Source organism: Alligator sinensis, unplaced genomic scaffold (assembly GCF_000455745.1).
Source record: "Alligator sinensis unplaced genomic scaffold, ASM45574v1 scaffold406_1, whole genome shotgun sequence".
Classification (NCBI taxonomy): Eukaryota; Metazoa; Chordata; order Crocodylia; family Alligatoridae; genus Alligator; species Alligator sinensis.
Genome location: NW_005842181.1, coordinates 1,575,371 through 1,599,814, shown reverse-complemented (window position 1 = coordinate 1,599,814; position 24,444 = coordinate 1,575,371). Strand labels below are relative to the sequence as shown.

The following is a 24,444-nucleotide window of genomic DNA, read 5'->3' as shown; positions in this document are numbered from 1 at the left end:
GTTCCCTGCCGGCGGGGCGGGCCCCCTGTCCCTGCGGCTACTGGAGCCACTGTTGGGAGGGGGTCAGCACCCAGGAGGTGAACCGCATCCCCAAATTTTGTTTTGGTTGCTGCTGGTCTGAGGCTGTTTGAGATGAGTGTTGAGGAGCAGTGTTATTAACTCCCTGGCTCCTGACCATAGTAATGGGGCTTGAGTGGCAGCAGTGTTAAATCCTTGACAGCTGGCATTGACAGAATAGCTTGGGCAGTTGTGGCAAAAAGCCTTCAAGGCCAGATCCAAAAGTAAGTTGTCTGGCTTGCAAGAACCCCTACGGCCTAGATCCAGCCTGTAAGAAGCCCTGTGGTCTGAATCTGGACTGACAACTCATGTGAGCTTGGCACACTCCTGTTTTAAATGATCTAAGGACCAAATGTAAAGTAGGATTACCATATTTCCAGTTCTAAAAAAGAGGGCACCTGCTGTGCAGCAGAGGTGGGAGGGAGGGTGAGGCAGAGTATATTACTGGTGGGGGGCAGTGATATGGCAGTGCCTTGCCTCTGCCCATTCTGTTGCCCCTCACTCCCAAGCTACATTCCCACCCCCCTTTGGTGCCCCTCACTCAGAAGTCACAGCCCTCCCAGCCCCTCACTCCTGACGCACAGCCCCCTGCTCATGCCAGCCCTACCTCTGTGAGCATAGTTACCAGGCTAGCCACGCCACTCCCTGCTGCTCCCTCCCTGCCCCCTTCCCCTGCTGGAGGGACATGCATGTAGGGCATGTACCTGCCCCCTTCCCCTGCTGGAGGGACATGCAGGCAGGGCATGTCCCTCCCCTGCCCTGCTGCAGCTCTGGACCCACACATGCACTCCCGCTCCTGGATGTATGGTAATCCTATTTAAAGTACTTTTAAAGATCACAATGGTTATCGGGAGTGTTGTTTTTTATTTTTTACCCCTTCAGCATGTTTCCTTTGGCCATTAGTTACTCTGTGTGTTTGTTCTCTAACCTACTGAGAGAGTCAACTTTTCAATGCATAGGCTGTTCATAAGGTGTCCCACCCAATCATCTTAATTGGGACTTCAGTGTACACAATACTGGCTGATTATAGAATCATAGAGAAGTAGGGCTGGAAGCAACATCCAGAGATCATCTGGTCCAGTCCCCTGCCTGAGGCAGGATTATCCCTATCCAAAACTATAAAACCATAATCTAAACTCTACATAAGACTACGGTCAATGTATGGATATAGAGATATGTAGTATGCCCTGCTTCTGTTGGCGTGTTTTCTTGTTGGGAAACGTGTTACAGCCTTTGTTTATATTTTATATATCAGTTGGGGAAATGTTTAGAAAATCATTTTGGGATTTGTCAACCTTTGCCTTTGTCATTCTCCCTTTTTTAAAGAGAAATTAAAGTTTCTAATAAAAGCTGGCTGCAGCTTTTTCCTGCTTTTATTAGATGCAAGATAAATACCATTATATTATTCACTTCTCTTAAGTGGATTGTGTCTTGGGGAGGAATATTTCTCTGTGACACTTTCAGTAATTGTGCAAGAGCATGGGTGCTCTGGAATCAAGGTGAAATGCAAAACTCAAACTCCTGGTTCAGAGGTAATACCTTTTATTAGACCAACTAAGAAATCTCAAAAAAATAATTTTATTTGCAAGCTTGCGGGCACGTGTACCCTTCTTCAGGCTGAGGGAAAATTAAAAATGGTAAAAGTCCCCATAGGTAGAAAATAAACTTCATTTTGCATAGAGGAAGCTGAAGGTGGATGTCTAATTGTTAACCTTCATGTGAATTTTTTGAGATTTGCTTAGTTGGTCTAATAAAAATTAGCATCTCTGAACCAAGAGTTCTAGAGCAGCGATTCCCATACTGTGACAGATTGTATACCACCAGTTTAAAATGATACAACCTTAAGTACCACCAGCAAATTTTTGTCATATAAATAATTATAATAAATCTGTTGATGCCTACCACTGACGGGTTGTCTGCATACCACTGGTGGTACCCATACCACAGATTGGGAACTGCTGTTCTAGAGTTTTGCATTTCTCTTTGTCTCAAGACCAACATGACTACCAAATACATCCTAGAATCAAGGTAGAACTTATATTGCCCTATTCTGAATTATTTTAGTGACATATTTTCTCCCCTAGTACACGGCCCCAAATAAGTTGCATACCATGTTTTTGGAAAGACAAAATGAAGTTGAGAAAAGGTTCCCCTCAGATTATGGCTATGTAGAGCAGGGACAGAGCCCAGTCTTCAGTTTACTCACCCTTCCTTTCCTGCTTAGACTAAAGCTACAGTTTCAGCCCTTTCACAGATGAATCAACAGCAGCTCTTGACAACTCTAGCTGCTGCTGAAGACTGAACTATTTGGATCTAGGATTTTGAAAAATGCTAAAAGCAGCCTTCAGGGCTGTGAACTAGGAGAAGGGAGGCCAGAAGTAGGTAGCAGATGACAAAATTGTTGATGAAAATAGCTTGATTAGCAGAACATCAAGAGCATTAAAAAGGAGGGGGTTGTTAACACCCATGGAATGAAGAGCAGTTAGCAGAAGTCTGGTAGATTTATAAGGAGCTACTCGACTTTCTATTCAGATAGTGCTGAAGGAGTAAGTTCATTGTTACTACCAGGTGGTTGGTTTTAAAGGGTGGAGCAGGAATTAAATAAGGGGTAACTGCATCACTGTACCCCCACCTAGATCCTATTCCTCCTGGACTTTGTCCCTCCCCCAAATGTGGCTGCTGAAGGAAAGTGAAGAAGTAGTAGCAGGCATTTTACAGCATCTCTCTGTCTCTGTGCTGGGCAGAAAAATCAGCTTCCTCTCTTAAGATGCACACCCAACTATAGAAGGCTGTTTTTTGGGAGAAATGTATGCATGATATGTGAGTAAATACAATATTATGGCAGTACCTAGTCTTAGTTATGGACCAGGATCCCAGTCCCAGGCTCTGTTTATCTATAGATAGAATGTGAGTTTGTGCTACATCAGAGCTCACAGTAAAGAGGACAACCCCTTTCTTGAAAAGCTTCTTCTACCTATTGAGATTTTTTTTCTCTTTTAATAGATGGTTGTGAAAACCTTCATGGATATGGACCAGGACTCTGAAGAAGAGAAGGAGCTGTATCTAAACCTTGCTTTACATCTTGCTTCAGATTTTTTCCTCAAACATCCTGATAAAGATGTGCGCTTGCTGGTGGCTTGTTGCCTTGCTGATATTTTCAGAATATATGCTCCTGAAGCTCCATATACATCACCAGATAAACTGAAGGCAAGTTGAAATAGCACCAAAATGCATATATATTCCTCCATGTCTATTCTTAAACTGAATTAATTAATGATTTGCTTTCTTCCTTCCTTTTCAGTTGTTTGTTTTGTTTTATACAACTAGTTAAGTTACAAAACCATTTCAAGGCTTTTATTGGGGGAGGGAAAGGGGGTAGACAGGTTCTGTCTACGTTGCAAATTTTTGTTAGTTTTAGTCGGTATGGTATACTTGTAACACTTACATTGTAGATGTAACAATTGGGCATTTATATCTGCCAGGATCATAATTGGAGGCCTCTTTCAGTAATTAATATTTGAAAGGGTTTGAAATTACATTGGAAATATTTACGTTATTTTAAGACTAAGTTAATATTGTCAGTTCCCAAGTATTAGACTTTTAACTTCCATTGGATATTTTTGTGAGAGAGAACAGCATAATCTCCTCCATAAACAAATTTAGGCTAATGATCACTAATACTTCTCACTGGGTCAGTGGTTGGCAACCTGATGCCTGCAAAGAGGTGTGGTGGTTGTTTTAGTGTTTTTTTTTTTTTTTTTTTTTTTAAATGTGGCCTGCCAAGCAAGTTGGTACAAGACTGTGTCATGATGAAAAGGACAAAGCTGTGTTTATTTCAGCCTGCTGTTAATGAAAGGTTATTGACTGCTTCTTTAGGCCATTTAAAGGTGATAGAATTGTCAGTCTTTTCAGGTTTATAGTTTTATTTGGCTGTAAGTGGTAATTTTGGTTGTCAACTTGATGGTTGCACAGTTATAAAAATGTGTAAATTAACTTTTCTTGAAATGCTTTTGAACCCACTAGATGGAGATGGTTGATTTAACAAAGCATCTTCAAACCTTTTCTTTTTTGTTACAAAGTATTTTTTTTTCTTTTACAGCAGACTAAATTAATTTTCTCTCTTTTTCTTCCTTTCATAAAATCAGTACTCCTTTGTCTTCTACCGACAAAATCTCAAACAGGATTTCACTACCCACTTTGAATTGGGATAATATGTTTGGGCTTTTACCTCAGTAGCAGTTGAAAGTAGCACTGCAAAAATTTTCAGATTTAAAGATCTAAATGCATCTAACCTACCTGTTGCAAAGAGAAACCTACCAGTGGTACGGTTTAGATGCACTGATGTGGGAATCAGTCAGTTATTCTGGCTGCAGTACGAAAGAGTTTTCATACAAATGGAGTTAATTTCTTTTCACTCATGGTCGTGGATCCAGGATTGTGGCAAGGGTGTTTCAGCCCCCCCCTTTAGCTGTCTGTTGGGTGTGCAGTGAAGAGAGCTTGCTGTACATTAGGCCACACTCTTCGGCTGTATGGTGCATGCTGCTTATCACAACTCTGGAAACCAGTGAGCTCTCTTGAGCTCACAGTACAGCTCCATCTTTATGTGCAGTGATCTCTTGAGCTCCCTGACTGGTCAGCTTGGCGTTTTGTCATGGCTTCAGAACCCAGGGGGTAAGTGCTGCCAGTGTTTGCTTTCTCTGCCCACCCTGAACTCAGCAGAAAAGATGGGTAGTGGTGGTGCTCAACTTGTTTTCAAGGGCTCTGGAGCCCAGCAGTGGTACTGACCACTGGGTCTCTGCCCAGGTCCCATGCCAACCATCCATTGAGTTCACTGTGTATGCAGCATGCAACCAGTACTGGATTGGACTGGGGGGGGTGGGGAGGGGCATGACTGTGCTATTGCATCTCCCCTGGACCTGCCCATGCACTTGGTAAAGAGATACGGTGAGAAATACTTTAATTGGGCCAAAGGTATGTTCCCCCCAGTCATTGTTCCTTGAATTATTTCATCGAGTATGTGCTATAATTTTTAGCCTGAAATGGAGCTGGAGTTCCAGCCTGAGGACTGCTTTTCAATAACTTATGGCCTTGTCTTCATTCCCCTATGAAAGCATCCATTAGGGCACTGTTTTCCCCAAGATCTGACAATATCTTGCAAGTAGCATATTGTATATATCTGAGGAAGATGATGATGCAACTGAAGAATGGACTGACCATGCTCTCTGAAAATCAGGCCTTTTCTAGTTCTCATGTTGTTACCAAGATAGCTAGTCACTTCTCAAAATTGAAATCTTTACACCGGAACTTCCATGGCCCATGTTGAACCCTCTTCTGTTACTGTTTAAATCTGTTTTGAAATTATGTGACTGGTACTGAAGTTAAATAAAGATTAGATTACTTAAAAAAAAAAAAAAAAAAGGGGTGTGTGTTTGTGCAGCCAGAAAATATGGATTTGGATTCAGTTTATATTATTCAGGAGATCAAACTAGACATTAATAATGATTCCCTCTGACCTTTTAAAACTTAGTATATAGCTGAGTTATAGAGAGCATATAACTCAACAACGTGAAAATTCTATCTTATTATTTATAGATAGGGCTGGTAGCACACCTAAGGAAACAGTTTGCTCTAGACTTTCCGTTGCAGGGTCCTGTTTTAGTTACTTGCATAGTTAAAGGTTCAAATCTGTAAGGCAGAGCTTTCCAAACTTTTCATGTTGGTGACACACTTTTTAGACATGCATCATTTCGCGACACAGTAATTCAGTTCCGGGGGAGGGGCCAAGGGAAGCAGACGCGAGTAAGGGAGCTCCGCGGTGCTCTTCTGCAAAATTTTCTGCATTTCGCGCGACACACCTACACACTGCCGCCAACACACTAATGTGTCGCGGCACACAGTTTGGAAAGCTCTGCTGTAAGGTGAAATTCTCTGGTCTAATTGTTAACTTCCATGTGAATTTTTTTGGAAAAGACCTAGTTAAAAGGCTTTCACTTTTTTGAGAACTAGAGTAGGATTTGCAGTTTAAAGAAATTCTAGTGACATTTTTGTAGAAGCTTTTTCTCTTCTGTTTGGACATTGTCAAGAATGTGCTTTTAGCTGTTCCTACCTGTTTAAAAAAATAAGTTTTTATAAATCTTTGAAAAAATTATAATTGATATATATCCAGAGGATGTTCCTGAGGTCAACAGCTAAAATATTGACTTTCTCACTGAGCCTCTTTTTCCTCTTACAGCTGATTGTGCTGAAACGATCATACATGTACCATCCCTACAGAGTGACCTGAGCATATGCTATGACATAATAATACATCAGTTTATTAGCCTCTTCAGGCAGGCTTATCCCTCACTAGGAAAAGAAACCAGAATATGACTTTACATGGTAGCAGCATAAGAGAGAGACTGTTTCAGACAGTATTGGCACAATAAAGAGAGAAAAGAACTGTTGGGGGTTAGGGGGAGTGGGAATGGTACAGATTTGGTCAAAAAAAGAAGGGGACCCAATTTAGAACATGAATGTGCATAATAGGAACATGAAAGACTAAGGCCCCTTCTACACATGCAGGTAAAGACATGATTGGATCTAATTCATGATCCACACAATCGTGTCTCCTGCCATGCCACATTAAATACATATTAAAGCTTCATAGTTTCCATAAACATTCTAAATATTTAGAAGATGGCTTTCATACCTTCCAAACAACTTTTTCATATGCTTCCAAGGATAATTGTGGGCTTCTGTAGGTGGCTTGGCATCATATCTTTTAAGAAGTAATGGGAATGGGTTTTTTTTGTTTCTAACTGAAATTAGAATTTATTCTACTGGAACCTTAGCTGTGACGGAGTAAGGGAAGCCTTAAAGAGTTTTGTAAGGTAGAAAAAGTCTGAAAACTTGTCAAGTCTTGGCTATTCTTTCATGGTTTTTGTATACCAGTTGTGAATCTCTTGCTTTTGGCTTTTCTTCAGTCAGAGTTAGTGGTTTGAGTGTAGAAATGATGTTTAATTAACGTTCTTCTGCTACTTGCCAACTTGGATAATCTGCACAAAAAAATTCATATTTATCTCTTTCTGTATTTGAATTTAAGGCTCATAAGAGAGAGCTATGGAAGTTTCATTTGACAAATTAAAGGTTGAGCGAGTGAGCGTCAGACTTTTTTATGGTGTTTTGTTTTTGTATTTTTGTCTATCAAAGGAGATCAATTTTGCTAGTTTGGAATGGTGGCTGACCTGCAGCAGCTCTTTGCATAGTTAAAAATTCTTAAACATCTTCAGATCAAAAAAAGGATTACCCCTTTCCATGAAAAAACAAATCTAATGCATCACAAAATGTAAATATCAAATGCAAGACGGCAGTTAAATTTTACTTTGTGTTCAGGTCAGTCAAGTATAGTTTTGCTTTCAAGCTGAATGTGTTTTGATGTAAAACTCAACCAATTTTGTTTCCTGCTCTTGTTACCAAGGTGCAACTTTCTAAAGTTACCATCTCTGACCTAATTTATAGTGCTTTCATAATCTTGTTGTCACAGACAGAGAAATAGTCTCTCTGAGTTTCATGTGCGTTCTAGGGGAGGATTTCATCAGCAGTTTTCATTGCATAATTATTCACATTAATTTAAGTAAATAATTGGATTATGATGGATCCATTTACTGTTACTCTTTCTGTCTAGGATATATTTATGTTTATAACAAGGCAACTGAAAGGATTAGAGGATACAAAAAGTCCACAGTTCAACAGATACTTTTATTTACTTGAGGTGAGCTAAACTTCATATTTTCTAATATGACCTTTAAATTGATTTAAATTTTTTTAATGATAACTTTACTGTTTTGTATTCCCCCCCAATATAGAATATTGCATGGGTCAAATCTTATAACATATGCTTTGAGTTGGAAGACAGCAATGAAATTTTCACACAGTTGTACAGAACGCTATTTTCAGTAATAAAGTAAGTACAGCTATCCCGATTTTAATTTTTAATCGTGTTTCGAGTAAACTAATTTTACTTGGTTACTTATGTTTCATGATTGCTGTTGTAAGACAATAATTGCAGTTTTGAGTTGGAGAAAATATATATTTCTAGTTAAATGGTATACATTTGCCTCATGGATTAGTAGTGGAGGGGGAGGATGAAGAATCAAACTTTATGCTTGATTTTCTGCTGTCACGAAAAGTGGCACATAAAGCATAGAAATTGTAGTTTGGTTTCTAGGAAAAAATTACGTTCCATTATTCTCTTCATGATGACTTAAATTATTGGTCATGTTGTTTGTTAGAGGCTGTACATCTGTTGTAATAATAACAGTGACTACATTTTTATTTCAGCAATGGTCATAATCAAAAAGTACATATGCACATGGTTGATCTCATGAGCTCTATCATTTGTGAAGGAGATACAGTATCTCAAGAGCTTTTGGATACAGTTCTAGTTAATCTAGTGCCTGCACATAAGGTAAGCTTTAATGGCTACTGAAATGTATGGCTGTATGATGTTGATGCTTGATCAAATGTGTGTTCCACACAAACTGGCTGAATTATTCCACTATATTTACCTGGATTTCTTTGCTTCCTTCATTCTATTTGAAATAAAACTTGAATAACATTTTATTGCTTTTACTTTTTTCTCCTACACAGACATTGTTTTGTGCTAATTTTTAACTCCAAGGCAGTGTGCGCATTTTTTCTTTGGAAGATTTAGTTGTCATTGTGGCCTGTCTGAAATGTAATTTAAGGACACATCATTTTTTATGAAAAAGTGAGTGCAGGTAGAATTTTATATAAACAATTTATAGTTTTCTTTGGAAATAAGGCTACTGTTAAATGCTGTTTGATTTAATTTTTTAAAATAACTATACAACTATGCACATAGAATCATAGAAATATTGGGTGGAACAGGACCTCAGGAGATCATCCCTATCTAAACCATCCTAGACAAGTGTACATCTAGTCTATTCTAAACAAAAGTGCATGAACAAGCCACTCATGCAGATACTGGGCACAGTGCCTCAAAACATCAAGAACATCCTAAGTTGTAACAGACAAAGCAAAGTGAAGAAGACATTGTTAATGTTCTACTATTGCAAGGACAGGAAGTAGCTTGTTAAAGTACACTTGAGAGATCCAAGAAAGGAATTGCCAATATGGAAGATTTAAATCTTGTGGAATGGGATGTCAGAAATGAATGAAGTTTTTAAGAGTATGAAGTTAGGCACTTGAGGACCACTCGCAAGGACTTCAGCTATAAAATAGGGGCTCATAGACTTAAATATCTGAGGAACAGAGGGACCTGGGCATACTGATCATAAGCTGCCAGTGCGTGGAGTGAATATTAGGGAAGGAAAAGTTTTGTAGGCCAAAAACTAGCACTGACCCAAGATCAAATGGCTACAAACTGCTTTTGGTCTTTTCGGCAGTCTGGGCTTCCAGGGTTGCTGCTCTGAGGCAGCTTGCCGTCTGTGAAGCCAGGTAGGTTTGTGTGATTTGGGGTGGGGGAGGAAAAATAAATGTTATAAGAGTCTTGTAACCATATTTTTGCAAAATCTTGAAATTTTTCACAGAACAAGAATCTCAGTAGTAAACACTAAAAAAAATACCACCTCTTCGCTTTCATTCATTTTTTGATTATGGAAAAATAATAGAATGACTTCAGTTGCAAAAAACTTGGAGAGACCACAAATCCAAATGCTTTTGCTACTATGGATTCCTATCTGTAGTCTCTGGGTTTATACCCTGTGAATTATGTAGGTGTTTGCACATCTATCAGTGCTTAAGATTACATAGCACCGTGCATCACCCTTAAAAGAAACTTACACTCTAGCTGAGAATCACTGGTTTTAGGGCCTTTGGTACCTCGCTCCTCTTAGTTATTCGGATCTAGAAAAAAAACTGCAAAGAGAAATAAACTGACTGACGGCACTTAAAGCAAGTATACCAATATCACTCATCACTGAGTAACTGGTTCCAAAGAGTTCTAGAGTTTCTTAACCTGGTGCGGAAGGGAGGAGGAAAGGACACACGATAATAACTGTTGAAGTCTGCTGATAGTACAAAGGGTGAAGAAACAGTGACCTATCCTCTTCATTGTTTACTAATGTGGTGATATGGATCACTTGATAAGCAAGATGCAGGCAAACATTGTGTCTTTATGGCTGCTGACAGATGGGGGAACAAAAAAATCCGGCACTTTACCGGAAAATGACCCGTGTTAGTTTGACCCAGTTCCCCAGTGTCTGTATAAGTCTCACATTTCAGCGGGGTTTTTTGGTGCTTTTATCTAGTAGCCGATTCAAACAAAGTGCTTTCGGTTATTTTTTTGGTTTTGTTCGTTCAATCAAAACTGGTGCTTTTATCTAATAGCTGATTGAATCAGCTATTGGATAAAAGTGTTGAGAAGCCCTGCTAAAGTGTGCAGTCTGTACAGATGCTGGGCAAGCTGGGTTAAACTTATGCGATTCCTTCTCTGGGCATGTGCTGTGCTTGGTGTGGGGATGTGCCGAGCTGAAAGTAAAGCACCATTTTTAATTTTTTTTTTCTCCATGCCTGCCAGTGACAAATATGGCCAAAAGTTAAGTCATGCATCAAAGAACAAAGAGTTAGGCCATACTCACGGGATGGGTGGCTGCTGTGGAAGCAGTAACTCTGAAGGATTTAAGAGGCGGGGGATGATTATGGATAGTCAAGTGAAGTAAATTCCCAGTGCAGTATTTTAGGCTAAGGGGCTAATCCAGTACTTGAATATTGGATTAGGAACAGAGAGGTTCATCATTTCTCATAAAATTAGAGATTTAACTTCCTGAATCTTTTAGTAACTGTGGGGCTGTTTGATTTGTCTATATAAATACTTATATGAAAAATTAGAAATGTGATAAGATATTCTCAGTTTAGCAGATGGTTGTCTTTTTAAGATCCAGTGAACAGAATTTCAAGTTAGACCAATTCAGATTAGAAGTAAGATGCAAATCTTAACAATAAAGATTAACCATTGGACCAATTTACCCAGAGTTACAGTGAGTTCTCCATCTCTGGAAATTTTAAAATCAAGAGTGGATTTTTTTCCTATAAGAAATGACCAAAACAGGAATTCTGGGAAGTCTTATAGGCTGCATGCCACATAAGTTAGAAGAATATAGTTATAAGAATACCATATTTACCTGATTTCAAGGCAACTCTGAATTTAAGAAGGTCCCCTAAATAATTAGGTTCTATACATGGAAAATGTATACATTTGTTATAATTTTCTATGCATAGAATCCTATTATTCTGGGGGTTATCTTAAGTTTGTCAACTTTTACAGCAGGAGCAGGGAAAGCAGGGGCAGAAGGGGCAAGCAGTGGAGTCAAGCAGCTTGAGCCCTGCCCCTGCACATCGTGCTCCCTTGCTACTGCCCTCCCTCCATGCCTACACCCCTTGGCACTTGCCTGCCCCTGTACCCCATGCCTGTGACCTTTGTGTCAGGTTTTCCACAAATTATCCCCATATGCTTCCTGTAGTACAGGTTTCCCTCACCAACTGTGAGGGGTCAGGTTCTGGAAAGTTGCCATGGTTGGCAAAACTGCAGTTGGTAAAACTAAAGGCTTATGCAAAAATGGGGCTAGGGACTTGAATACTGCGTTTGCCTCTTGCCTGGGGGAGGGGAAAGGAAGGGGAGAGCAGGACTGCACCAGCCAGACCCATGCAGCACACGGCGGCACTTCTCTACCCCCACCTATCTGAACGGCAGGTGAGGAGATACCTGCACAGCTTCTCTGCTCCCTGCCATGCCGAATCGTAGGGGAGGGAAGCAGGGAGGCAGGGAACAGCAGCCCTGGCCAGGCCGGGTCATGGGACAATCTGAGCCCAGTGGCAGTGGGAGCCGCCCGACTGCAGCCCTGGACGAGCCGCTGAGTTAGGACTGCCCCACGACCCAGCCCAGCCAGGGCTCCGTTCACTGCAAATGAGGGCTGGGCCGAGTCATGGGATGATCTGAACTCATTGGTAGCAGGAGCTGCCTGCCTGCAGCCCTGGACGAGCTGCCGGGTTCAGATTATCCCACGACCTGGCCCGGTTGGGGCTCCATTCACTGAGAAGCCACGCAGGCATCTGCTTGCCTGCCGTTGCTCGCCCTGCACTGTCCGGCCCAGCTCCCTCCCTACAGGGGCCTCAATCACCCTCTTCCCCCACTTACCTGCTGGAGTTGCTCTGCAGGCTGCTTGGGGCCATGTGCATGTACTGTCCATACACATGGCACCCCCTGTCTCACTGCCTTCCTTCTGCTCCCTCTGAGCTTCCTGCAGGCTGCAAAATCCACCAATTTCTCTGGTAAAAGAAGAGATGCATGTTTTTTTTCCAATTTGTGCCAAAAAACAGCTTGGAAAAAAAACATGCATCTTCGTTGGAGTCGCAGGTACCGCACTTCACAATTTTTCTCCCAATTTCTTCGTGATTTTTGCATTTTGCCCTTAATCATGACTTCTAAACGAGTGAGTGGTGAAGATGAGCAATTTGTGAAGAGGACAAGGAAAGTGTTGTCCTTGGAAACAAAACGGGAGTTGTTGGATTGTCTAGCACGTGGAGGGAGTGTGGCAAATGTAGGGAGGCATTTTGGTGTGAATGAATCCACTGTGAGAACCATTAAGAAAAGTGAGGCTGCTATTAGGGCTAGTGTTGTGAATGGTACACCGGGAAGTGCTAAAGTGACCTTTATGCCGTGCGATCATAGTTTAGAAAAAATGAACAAGCTCTTAGCATCTGGATTGAAGACCAGACACAGGGGAAAGTGCCTTTGAGAGCAGCCAAGTGATACGTGAGAAGGCAAAGTGAATTCATGACCACATCATCCAGACCTCGAGGGGTGAAGGCACAAGTTAAAGCACAAGTTTTCAAGCCAGCGAGGGGTGGGTTGAAAACTTTAAGTGGAGACGTGGGCTCCACAACATGAAGATTATGGGGAAATTGGTTTCAGCAGGCCATGTAGCTGCTGCCCAGTACCTGCCTGAGCTGAAGAAGCGGATTGAGGAAAAGGGTCATGAGCCAGAGCAGGTCTTTAACCATGAGATGGGTTTGTTCTGGAAAAGAATGCCTTCTTGAACCTTCCTGTTGAAGGAGGGGAGAGGTCTGCTCCAGGCTTCAAAGCAGCAAAGGACAGGTTAACTCTTCTTTTTTGCTCCAATGGTTCAGGTGACTTTATGGTAAGGCCAGTGCTCCTCTACAGATCACAGAACCCACATGCTCTCAAGAATAAGAACAAAAGCCACCTGCCCATCTTGGAGGTCCAACTGCAAGGCATTGGTTACTGCCACTGTATTCATGGACTGGTTTAACAACTGTTTTGTCTATGAGGTGGAGTGGTACTTTACATCCAAGTCCTTGACCTTCGAAGTCCTGCTGATATTGGACAACGCTCCTGGCCACCCAGAGACAGTCCAGTTTGCACACCCTAATGTGGAAGTGACATTTCTCCCACCCAACACAACTTCCCTGCTACAACCAATGGACCAGGGTATAATAGCTACATTCAAGATCTATTACATGTGATGCACTTTCAGACGCATCCTAGAGGCAATGGAGAATGACCCAACGCTGATGGTGATGTAGCGTTGAAAAAACTACAATATCTATGACTGCATCACTAACATAAAGGAGTTCCTGGATGAGCTGAAGCAGTCAACTATCAAAGTGTCTTGGGGAAAACTGGAAGGAGGCATTCAATGAGTTGCAAGGACTCCCCACAATAGAGGCTGAGGTATGCTGCATTGTGGAGCTTGTGCAAGACGTGGGAGGTGATGGGTTTGAAAACATATAAGCCAGCGAAGTGGAGGAGCTACTCTAGTCCCATGCAGAGGAATTGACTGAGGAGGACCTGGATGAGCTTGTCAAATCTGCCTTGAGTGATGATGAGGATGAAGAGGTAGTGGTAGGGTCAAAGCTAAATCCTGCCAACCTTAAGGTCATTCTAGCAGCCAAGATTCTCTCAGACCTGGTGGTGGAGATGAACACCTTCATGGAAAGAAGCTTGCTGGAAGACCTCATGAAACCATACAAGGAGGTCCAGAAAGATCTTTAAAAGAAAAAGAAGCAGCCATTTATCACTAGTTTCTTTAAATGATCCACTACTCAACAGTTAACCTTTTTTTAACATATTAAAGCAGGAGTTTTCAACCCTTTTTAACAAGTGTACCCCTTCGGTCTCAAAGTTTCAGTTCATATACCCCTTTATAATTTTTTTTGGTTTTTTTGTTCTATCTGCAGAGGCCCCCCCACAATGCGGGAGGGCGTGGTGCTGGGGATTGAGCTCCCCACAATGTAGGAGGGAAAGGGGCAGGGGCAGGAACAAATCATTCACCTGAGCGGGCCTGTTGTTCCCTGCCACCTTGCTTCACGACCTGGTGTGGCAGGGAGCAGAGAAGCTGCATGGGGATCTCCTCCCCTGCCGCTGTTCACCTCGCGTTTCCCTGGCGATGCACCTCCTGCATGCAGGGCTGCGCCCCTCAAACTAATGGCAGGCACAGGAAGAGTGTTGCTGGGGTGAGAAGATTCCTGTGTGGCTTCTCTGTTCCCTGCCACGCTGGGTCACAGGGGAGGGAAGCAGGGAACAGCAGCAAGCGGGCCTGCTGTTCCCTGTCACTGTGGGTAGGGCAGCTCCTTGCCACCGTGTGCACCTCCAGCAGGGCTGGGAGCCACCTCTGGCTGGGGGAGCAGGGGTTGGGGGAAGGAGAGGCATGAGCAGGGCCAGGGGGTTGGTGGGCTGATATGTGGTCACGGAAAACAGTGGTTACTCAAAACTGTATACTGTGGTAGCCAAAATGGTATACAGAGTATTAACCGTGGATATTCAAAACTGTGGCTGAGGTCCTGCCTTGGGAGCTGTGAGCCCTGCCTGGTGGGTGGGCAGGCAGGAGAGCCCAGCTCTGCTTTGTGTGGCAGGCGCTGCCCCCAGCCGCTCTGCATGGGCCTGCAGTGCTGGAGCCACTGCCCAGGGGTGCGGGGCTTCCGGGTCTGACTCCGGGCAGGGTGGGAGGTGCCGGGGTCAGAATTGGGTTCCTTCCCACCCCTCCCCTGCATCTGGCCACTTGCCACTCCCCCAGCCCTTGGGCTGCGCTGTGCCGTGGTGCAGGCAGGCAGTGTCAGCTGTTCCCAGGGCCGCCAGCTGCAGTTAGCCGGTATCGGCTGCTCCCAGGGCCGCTGCAGGAGGGGATAGGGTGAGGAGTGACAAGCTGCGCCATGCCCTGTGCCCCCTGGGGTTCTGCTTGTTCCCATTCAGCCCAGCCCCTGCTGCAGTGGTCCCAGGAACAGCTGATGCCAGATGTGGAGGGAACTAAGTCACTGGGTGTGGGGTGGGGGGGTGTGGCTCTTGCTGTTATGTGCATCCCGGGAGGGCTGGGGGCTGCATCGGGCTCTTCCTGGGGATGCATGTCCCCTGATATTCGTGCTGGACGAGAGCAGGCTGTTGCCTACCTTGAGCACTGGGAAGAGCCTGGTGCCGCTGCCGGCCCTAGCTGGCAACAGCAGCCTTCTCTCATCTTGCACGTAGATCTGGAGGCGTGCGCCCCCTGGGAAGAGCCTGGTGTGCAGCCCCCCAGCCTGCAGTCCTCCCAGGGTGCACATAGCAACAGGAACTGTGCCTCCCTGCCCCACACCCAGTGACAGTTCCCTCTGCTTTGTTCCCTGCTGCAGTCCTGGGACTGGCTGACAGCTCTCCTCCTACCCCTTCCCTAGTCCCAGCCTTACTCCCTCCCTCACTGCCACGGGAACATATTATTTTCCCCAATTTAAATCAATTTTCTTCTTTTCTTCCTTTTATCCCGATTTCAACCCGGTTTTTATGTTTGGACAATAAACCCTGAAAAATTTCCAGATTTTTTTTTTTAAATAAGAACTGAAAATGCAGAACACCTCAGAAATCAGAAATGCATCAGAAATGCCTGATCTGCTGCTTTGCTTTTTACTCCCTGCCCTGTCTGCCACTCTTCTGCCTGGCCGCTCCCTGATCTGCCATGTGCTACACACAGCTACCTGTGCCACTCATGACATGTATGCTACAGGCAGGTCATCCCTACTCTTAATATTATCATTTACAATGATTATATGATTGGATTTAAAGCGACTATTTGCTGATGTGTGAGCCAAAACATAATCTAGCTAACTTCTATCACTTTGTATTTAAGGTACCAAGAAGCATTAAAAAAAAATCCTCAATCCCCATAGTTTGCTTTTCTTATTGTGGGTTGGAATTATCTCAGCCAGAATGAGCAAAAACAATAAAACCAGACCAATTGTACTTCGTTTCCCTGAGTGTTTGCCAATTTTTTCTGTATCTATCAGCAATGACAGGGTACTACAGGGAATCTGAATGCAAGCACCTATCATCTTCAAACTCTACTCCCCCCTACCCCCTCCCGGTACATTTGGCAATTTTACAGAATTAAAATCTTATATTGGCTGTTAGTTTATTTTTATAATTGGAGGTTGTTCTATTTATTCTTGGAGGTGCCTGATCAAGACTGTTTTGAGGTAGACTCAAAAATGGCAGACAAAAATAGGACAGTTATAGACTCTCCACTAAACCTTTGCTTCATTGCAGTTACTATTGTACCCTTAGGTGCAGTTCAGTGTCCTGATCCTTAGTTATCACTATCAGAGTAAAATTGCAGCCCTTACAAGCATTAGGAGGTCAAAATAAAATCTTATTTGGAAGAAATATTTGATCCAGTTGGGCAGTAAGTAATTAACTTCATTTATTCTCTTCTCTTACAGTTAACATAGGAAAGAGAACCAAAACTGATTAAAAAAAACAACCCCCCCCCAAAAAAACAAACAAACCAAACAAACAAACAAAAAAACCCAAACCAACAACCAGTATTCAGTTTTCAGGAAGAAAAGAATATATAGAATTTATTCCTGAGTTTATTCTGGTATGGAAAAGATAGCTGGTTATTTTACCCTGCTTTTCTGTTAAGTAGACATCAACAAACAGCTAAAAAAAAGAGTAAAGAAGGTGCATGAACGCAGACACTTTTTTTTAAGGCCCCAAGGATCAAAAAAGCTTTGGAGCTGTGTTGAATTTCAGGGAACTGTAGAAATTGAATGGAAAGATGACCCAGTAAGTTTCTTATCCAGAGATCATTGTTTGTTTCTTGTCAGTGAAAGTAGGATGGTAGAAAGTTTGTCCAAAAAAGTTACAGATTGATTGTTGAAGTGTCCTTTTAAGAATCCTTCTCGATGTTTGTTAAAGCAGTCAGGATTTGTTTTTGGTTTTTTTTGAGGTTTTTTGTTGATATTTCCATAATTGGATATTTTTTCAAGTAATGTCATGTGGCCCTCTCATAAATGTAGTCCCATTTCCATTTGATCCAAGATGCTGCTCAGTGCTTCCAGTTTCTCCCTTGTGTAGCTAGAGTAGAGCATCTAGCCTTCCCATGTATATGCAAAGTTTTCTTTAACAGGTTGGTGTTTTCAGGAAGTTTTTATTCTGTGCATGGATAGTGGTCTTTCTTACCAATTATGCCAGAGGCCTTAAGATTATGAAGCTATGGGGAGTAGTAGACTTTTTCTGTCCTGTTCAGATTATAGCTTGTTCCATTTGGGTTATGCAACTTCCTGAACAGAAGGGTAAATAATAAGTGTACAATTTTTTCAGGGCCTCCATTAGATGCTGAACAGGCTAGTTTTTCTCCAACTTGTTAGTTCTCATGTTTTAGTTGCTTTTCTGCACCTTGTTGCACAAGCAGCTGGAAGAATCTGTTTTTACAGGAGAAAGAGAAACCTTTTAGATGTGGCATGAGAATATAAGAAATGCCACTTACTGTGTGAGACCATAGGTCCCTCAGGCCCAGTGTCCTGTCTTTCACAATGGCAGATAGCAGGTGGTGATGGGGAGGATAAACAGAGTGTGTCCAGAATCTTCTATGCCTTGCTCCTCTTCCCACTTCACCTTCCAGTATCCAGAGGTTTAGGAAGTTCTGATTCAGAGACTACCTTACGTGCCATATTCAAAACCTGCTGATGGACCTTTATTCCAAGAGCTGGTTCAGTTCCCCTTTTAGCTTGATTAAGCTTATCAGCGTCCACGGCTTCTTGTGGTAACAAGTTTTGTTGAGCAAAAAAGAAGTTCTTTTTCTTAACTTTTGAACCTATTACCCAAATAGTTTTATTTTATATCCCATCATTCTAGTATTGTAAGGGATAGTAAATAATAAATTCCTTTTTACTTTCTGCACCAGTTAATATTGTATAAACTACTACATTCTTCCTCCAGCATCTATCTGTCTATCTCGCTCTTTTTGTTTAAGCTGGTAATACTAGCCCATTTAGTTTCTCCATATGTGGAAACCTCTCTATACTCGTGATCATCCATTTGACCTTTTCTAGTTTTTCTGTATCCTTTTTGAGGGGTAGAGACCAAAACTACACATAGTATTCAATATGTCAACACATCATGGGAAAGTAGGGTTTGGAAGAGACCTCATAAAGGTATTTAGTCCAGCCCCTTGCTCAAGGCAGGATGGTCTCTGACTAAACCATCCTATCCAAGTGTCTCTCCAGTCTGCTCTTGAAAATGTCCAAGGACAAAGATTTCACAATTTCTTTAGGCAGCCTCTTCCAGGGCTTGATCACTTTCATAGTCAGAAAATTTTTCCTAGTTTCCAACCTAAATTTCCTGTGCTGCAGCTTGAGACCACTGCTCCTATTCCTGTGTCCTGTGGCCACCGAGAGAAGCCAATCTCCACCCTCTCTGTAAATTGCCTTTCAGGTATTTGAAGACTGTTAAAAAAATCCCTCCTCTGTTTTCTCTTCTCTACCCTAATAATATTAACTTTCAGCCTCCCTCATGAATCTTACTTAGCAGGCCCCTAATTGTTTTGTGGCTCTGTATGGTACTCTTTCCAGTCTGTCCACATCCTTCTTGAAGAATGGCTCAACACGGTACTCAGTACTCCAGGTGAGGCCGCACCAGTGCTGAATAGATAATGGATCATTCCTAATGCTTTATTTGCCTTTTTGACTGCTATTCAACACTGATCTGATGGTTTTTAGCGAAGTATCTGCAATGACTACGGAGTCTTTTTTTCTGTGTCGTAACAGTTAATGTAGAGCTTATTATCTTGTAAGTTTTGTTCCTCATGTTCAAGCATATGAGTAGAGCGGCAATGGGGTAGCAGCTGTGCTTGTGAAAGTCATGCTGGTCAAGGGGAGAGGTGGTATGGGAAGGGGGAGAGAAATGTCTTCAGAGACACAGGGGAAGGAATTTCATGCCTATTTCCCTGTCATTGCTTTTTGTTTCCAGGATATGAAGGGATTGCAGCAATTGGAGACCCCAGTCTCTCAGTGATAACATAGGAAAAATAGATATAGAGAGCAGATAGAGCAGTGACATGCAAAATTTCTTTTAAATTAAAATATTCCAGGTTGCAATAATTATTGCATAATTTTCAATTTTCCCCTCATCTTCCAGCCTTCTGGACAGTTGGCACAAACACTGCCTGAATTCTAGCAATTTGAAAACTATGAACCTTAGACTTATAAAAAAGCAACATTTTCAGTGTAAAACAAAAACACATTTCTCATCACGTTGCTTATTTACTGCAAGAAGGCTTCTTCTATTTACTCTTGCTTTTAGTTCTCTCTCACTTCTACCACATTTTATGTAGTATTTTACCAGCGCTTGACATTTCATATACTGAAAAAGAGGTACATCCTCATTTTCCTTGCACCTTTTTGTCTCGCACGGCCAGAGCCGACTCGAGGTGATTTAGAAATTGCTCGTTCGTCAGGGCGGGCTGGTGAATGGAGAGGCAGACAAGGTTTAATGGTTGCAAAAACGTTTACTTACGCCGCTTGTAGTTGCGATGCAGGTGGTCCGGTCGTCTGAACAACTATGTGAGTTGTTCCAGATGGCGAGGCCCAAGCCAGTTACTCCGTCCGCAAATCAAGCCGGCGGGAAAAGGGTACGTCTGGGATTGCGCTTGGCGACGGGAAGAAGGATCGATAGGTGATCAGTCTATCGATCAGCTAGCCACAAGTCAGATCTCTTTAGAGGCACTCTGCAGCGTGCTCAAAGTTCTTCGACCTGGGCGGAAGTCGCGCGAATTTTTAAACGGCTAGCAAGCCAATTACTAGCCGCCACGTGTGAATAATTTGGCACTGGCCATTAGCGGGACACAAATTTGCATTCGAATAGCGGGAACTCTTTGCACCGTGCATTTCTGTGCTGTAAAGAAGAAATGCATCCTGCAAATTGGCGGGAACTCTCTTGCACCAAGGTTCTTCTGCTGCAACAGAAAACCTTTACTTTTGCAAGAGGCTCTCATGTGGCGGGAAAATTCCACTGTGCCGAGGCACCAAAATCACTGGGTTGTGACACTTTTGTAACATATTTTTTTTGAATATTTATAGTAAATAGAAGCCAAAGGTAGATGGTAGCTGGAGGCTTATATTCTAGGAGCTGTAGAAACTGTATCTGAGACTGTTTACTTCTAACAACATTAAATTAAGACATTTTGTGTTCCAACAAGTATCAAACCCCCACGTTCACCAATTTAAAGCACATCCTTACCAATCTGTGTCCTAGAGAAAATCCCAAAGTGTTAATTCAAAAGCTAGTGCAGATAATAAGAAATACACCCCGAAGTGTGTGAAAACTGTTAAACACCAAACATATTGCAGATTTTGTCTGATTTGCACTGTTAAACATGCAGTTGAGCTTTAGACAATCAGGGATAAGCTTAACTTCAAAATCCCTGACATTTCATTTCGAGAAACCAATATCTTTTTTTAAAGTGATTTAGTGCTTTAAAAATTCAAGTTGATTGAATTGAGGGTTTTCTTTTTAGAAGTCAAAATGCGTCCTTGATTGTTTATCGTCCTTACTTTTTGTCTTGTTTAAATATGGACTCTACTCTCTTTGAGGCAGGGAATGACAATCAGCTTTTATGGTTTACTTAATATAGGTAAATGTCTTAAAAGATGATGATGCTCAGACAAATCTGTTTTCATGTATTTATTTATTTACTTATTGACCCAGAACAAACGAGACCATGAAATAGTCTCTCAATAAAGAAAGGCATAAACAAACCACATAAAGAATGTTATGCTGTTTGTGATTCTTCCCATGATCCTCTTTGAGCACTGGTTTGATTTCTCCTAAAAATGGAAGAATAGAGTTCTCTCTCTGTTAAGTCTGGTTGTATTGAATATATTTAAAAAATGACTTGGGGGTCACTACTGAGGTGGCTAAGTTTACAGATGACAAAATTATTCAGTAGGCAGACTCAAACAAACAAACAGAAACCCAAGCCAACCACCCCTTCCCTCCCCAAAACCTCCAGAAGAATCTCTCAAAATCGAGTGAGTGGTCACCAAATTGCAAATAAAATTCAATGTTTTTACCCATTCCCCAGGGCTGACAATCCACACTAAACCACAGTATCTCTAGGGGAAAAAGGTAGCTGTATATTGGCTCAAACTTGGCACTCTCAGAAGCAGATGGGGCAGACAATTAAGCTGAGGAAATTTCCATCCCATCCACCTACTGGGAGTGTTGCTTCAGGGTCTTAGGCCCTTCCACTCTCCTTCAGTTTCTGCTGCCTGACCCAGCCCCAAGGAGCAGGGCAGCACAACATGGCCCACAGTGCCAGGGAATCTGTACCCACTAGGCCTGTGTGGCACCAGGCAGATGGAGGAGCCCATGGCCACGCAGCCAAAGGTGAGGTGAGGCTCGCATTGGGTACAGATTCCCTCACAATTGTGGGCTATGTTGCGCTGCCACCCTCCTTGGGGCTGGGTTCAGGTAGCAGAAACTGGAGGAGGGAGTGAGGGCTGAGACCCTGGAGCAACCCTGCCAGTGGGCAGCAGCCTGTGGCCACATGTTAACCCTTTGTGTGCTTACGCATATGGCCTGGGTGTATCCTTGTGGCCCACGTGTATGCAAGTTGCCCACGGGCTGCCAGCTGGACAGCCCTGCTTTAAATGATTAAAACCGAGAATTTATTTTTTCAGATTTCATTTTTTTTTACAAGTAAAGTTTTCAGTTTAGCACTACTTGTCTATTGGCCTTTTTTACATCAACTGCAAGGTTTTTCTGCAGTAACAGTGTCACCAGTACTGCTGGGAATGTTTAGTTGTTACCAGACACATACTATCCATAGATAGGTACAAGAGGTAAGTGGTGGGAAAAGCAGAAAAAGTCAATTTTTTTTTCTACTCACTCAGGTCAGAAAAACACTTTGACTTGGTAACAATGGAAAAGGGATCTGTATTGATAGTCTTAAAGTGCTTCCTTGAAGTCAGCTTGTATCCACCACCCTCTTCTGGTTGTGAAATGCAAAAGCAGTTTTCTTCGCCATCTGGAGAAGTGATTCTCAACCTTATTAGACTCAAGGCATCCCTGAAAAAAGGCCTACCCTTAGTTTCCATTGGATTTAAATATGGAAAAATAATAGACTAAAGCAAGTCAGAATGTTTTTGACACTATGGATTTCTATTTGAAATCTCTGGGTTTATCTTGTAAATCATATGTAGGTGTTTGCATATCTAGTAGTGCTAATATTCTGCAGCATCCTGATGCCCCTTTAAAGGATCTTGTGCAACCCCAGTTGAGAATTGTGGATCTAGAGTCATTAACATTTGTATCTGTGGGAGGAAAAGATTGGTGTCTTTGCTGTTCTGCCCTTCCCACAGCTGTTTGGTTGCTTGCTACCAGGGTATAAGGGAGGGGAAGCTTCTCTTATTCTACCTCTCACCATTTTCTATTTTTGGGACTTGCCTCTGTTGCTAATTGCAGTGACCACATATGCTGTTGCCATATAGCTTTCTCTAAAACATTTGAAAAGCTATGAGGAGCAGCCGCAGATGCCAGTTGCTTGAGCTCTTAAACTCCAGATTTGGGAAGATAACACAGTGTCAGTTAATCTGCCAGGTGTAGTGCTAATTGTATGTGATCCTTCATAACATAAAAGATATCAGTTGAAAAAACAAACAAACAAACAAACAAAAAATACTTTTTCCCCCACCCTGCTCCCAGTTTCAGGTTTGTGACAGTTAAAAGTGTTTGAATTTCTCGGGGAAGCTTCCAGCCTACCACTGTCATTTAGGTGGCTGATGTTTTTAAGATCTAGCTTAGAAAAACTAATTGTCTCACAAGTTTGATAAAAAAATATCTTTTATCTAAGGAAGGAATCCAGGGAGGGGCTATTCTTATAGTTAATTTATTAGTACATATTAACTTAAATATTTATAAATTGTGCATGTGAGATCAGTATGTGCATCATTGTTTGCTTTTTGTATTTTTCAGAATTTAAACAAGCAAGCATATGACTTGGCAAAGGCTTTACTAAAGAGGACGGCTCAAGCTATTGAACCCTATATTACTAATGTAAGTCAAGATTTCAAATAGCTAAACACTTACGAAGATAAAACTTAAAAGATTGAGCTGCGTAACCTGTTTTTTCTTATTTTTATAGGCTAGGTATCTTATTTTAAAGTATAATTTTCAACCATCTAGTGGGAAAGAGCCTGATACTTTAAATGCTGTAATTTCTGCCTTCAGATCTGGTACTTCGCTGTCTAGAAATAAGATATTGCTAAATATACTGCGAATTCTTGATCTTCATCCTAACTGTACTTGAACTTCTGTCATGGGGACCTTGGTTGCAACATGACTGACACAGCTGGTGGACTAAACTGTATTTTTATGAATATTTGTATTTTCATGTTAGAGTAGCAGTTGTATAGATGTCCTTTTCACAGAGTTTACAGTATGAACAGGCAAGGTAATGCAGAGGGCAGGGTGAGGCCCAAGGTAAACTAATTGTCCTTAAGTGAGACTAAGTTAGTGACAGAGTTGGGAATAAAACTCAGATTTCTGACTCATTAGGTCAGACTTAGTTATGGGACTCGTTTGATAGATTTATTTTGTTTTGTTATGGGAGATGGTTGTTGACATGAAGTAGGAGTAATTAATACATAGCTAATTTAGCTGTATTATTATGAACTTGGGCAGAATAGGATCTAGGCCTGTAAGATTCTAAAATGCAGTTTTGAGGCATCTTAAACACTAAACCCAATCTTTTCTTTGCCCCCCTCTCCCCCTCCCCTCCCCCCTTTCAATAGCTACAAGACCACGAAGACACTTAGATTCTTTGTGTCTGTCTTGGTCTGGAAAGATCTCTAGACATCTAGATTCAGGCTATTGTGCGTGTCCAGATGCAATATAGAGTAGTCAGGAAAAAAGCAAACTATACAAAGACAGTTTACAAGCTGAGTGGTTCTGGGGTAACACCCAGATTTTGTGGTGAATCATCTCCTGATCAGTTAAGTGTCTCCATCTCCATCAGTTAAGTGTCTCCATCTCCATTTTTCTTACACTTTTCACTATAGGAAAGGAAGTCCCTGTCGTCCTTGTCGTCGTCCCCGCCCCCC

The 24,444-nt window shown here is 42.1% G+C and overlaps 1 protein-coding gene across 7 annotated transcripts in view; it reads left to right on the top strand.

Moving 5' to 3' along the window:
* The window catches only part of PDS5B (PDS5 cohesin associated factor B), a 192,364-nt gene that overhangs the window by 61,739 nt on the left and 106,181 nt on the right, over nucleotides 1-24,444 (top strand). For 6 of the 7 annotated variants that reach the window (XR_003094658.1, XM_025207097.1, XM_006026186.3 and 3 more), the window contains exons 3-7: nucleotides 3,061-3,264; nucleotides 7,721-7,807; nucleotides 7,902-7,999; nucleotides 8,377-8,503; nucleotides 23,318-23,398. Coding sequence is in view for 6 of the 7 variants with exons in the window: in XM_025207097.1 (XP_025062882.1) it covers nucleotides 3,061-3,264; nucleotides 7,721-7,807; nucleotides 7,902-7,999; nucleotides 8,377-8,503; nucleotides 23,318-23,398 (597 nt within the window). In the remaining variant the exon portion in view is untranslated. The remainder of the gene's footprint in view (nucleotides 1-3,060; nucleotides 3,265-7,720; nucleotides 7,808-7,901; nucleotides 8,000-8,376; nucleotides 8,504-23,317; nucleotides 23,399-24,444) is intronic. The other variant, XM_025207098.1, reaches the window with a different exon arrangement.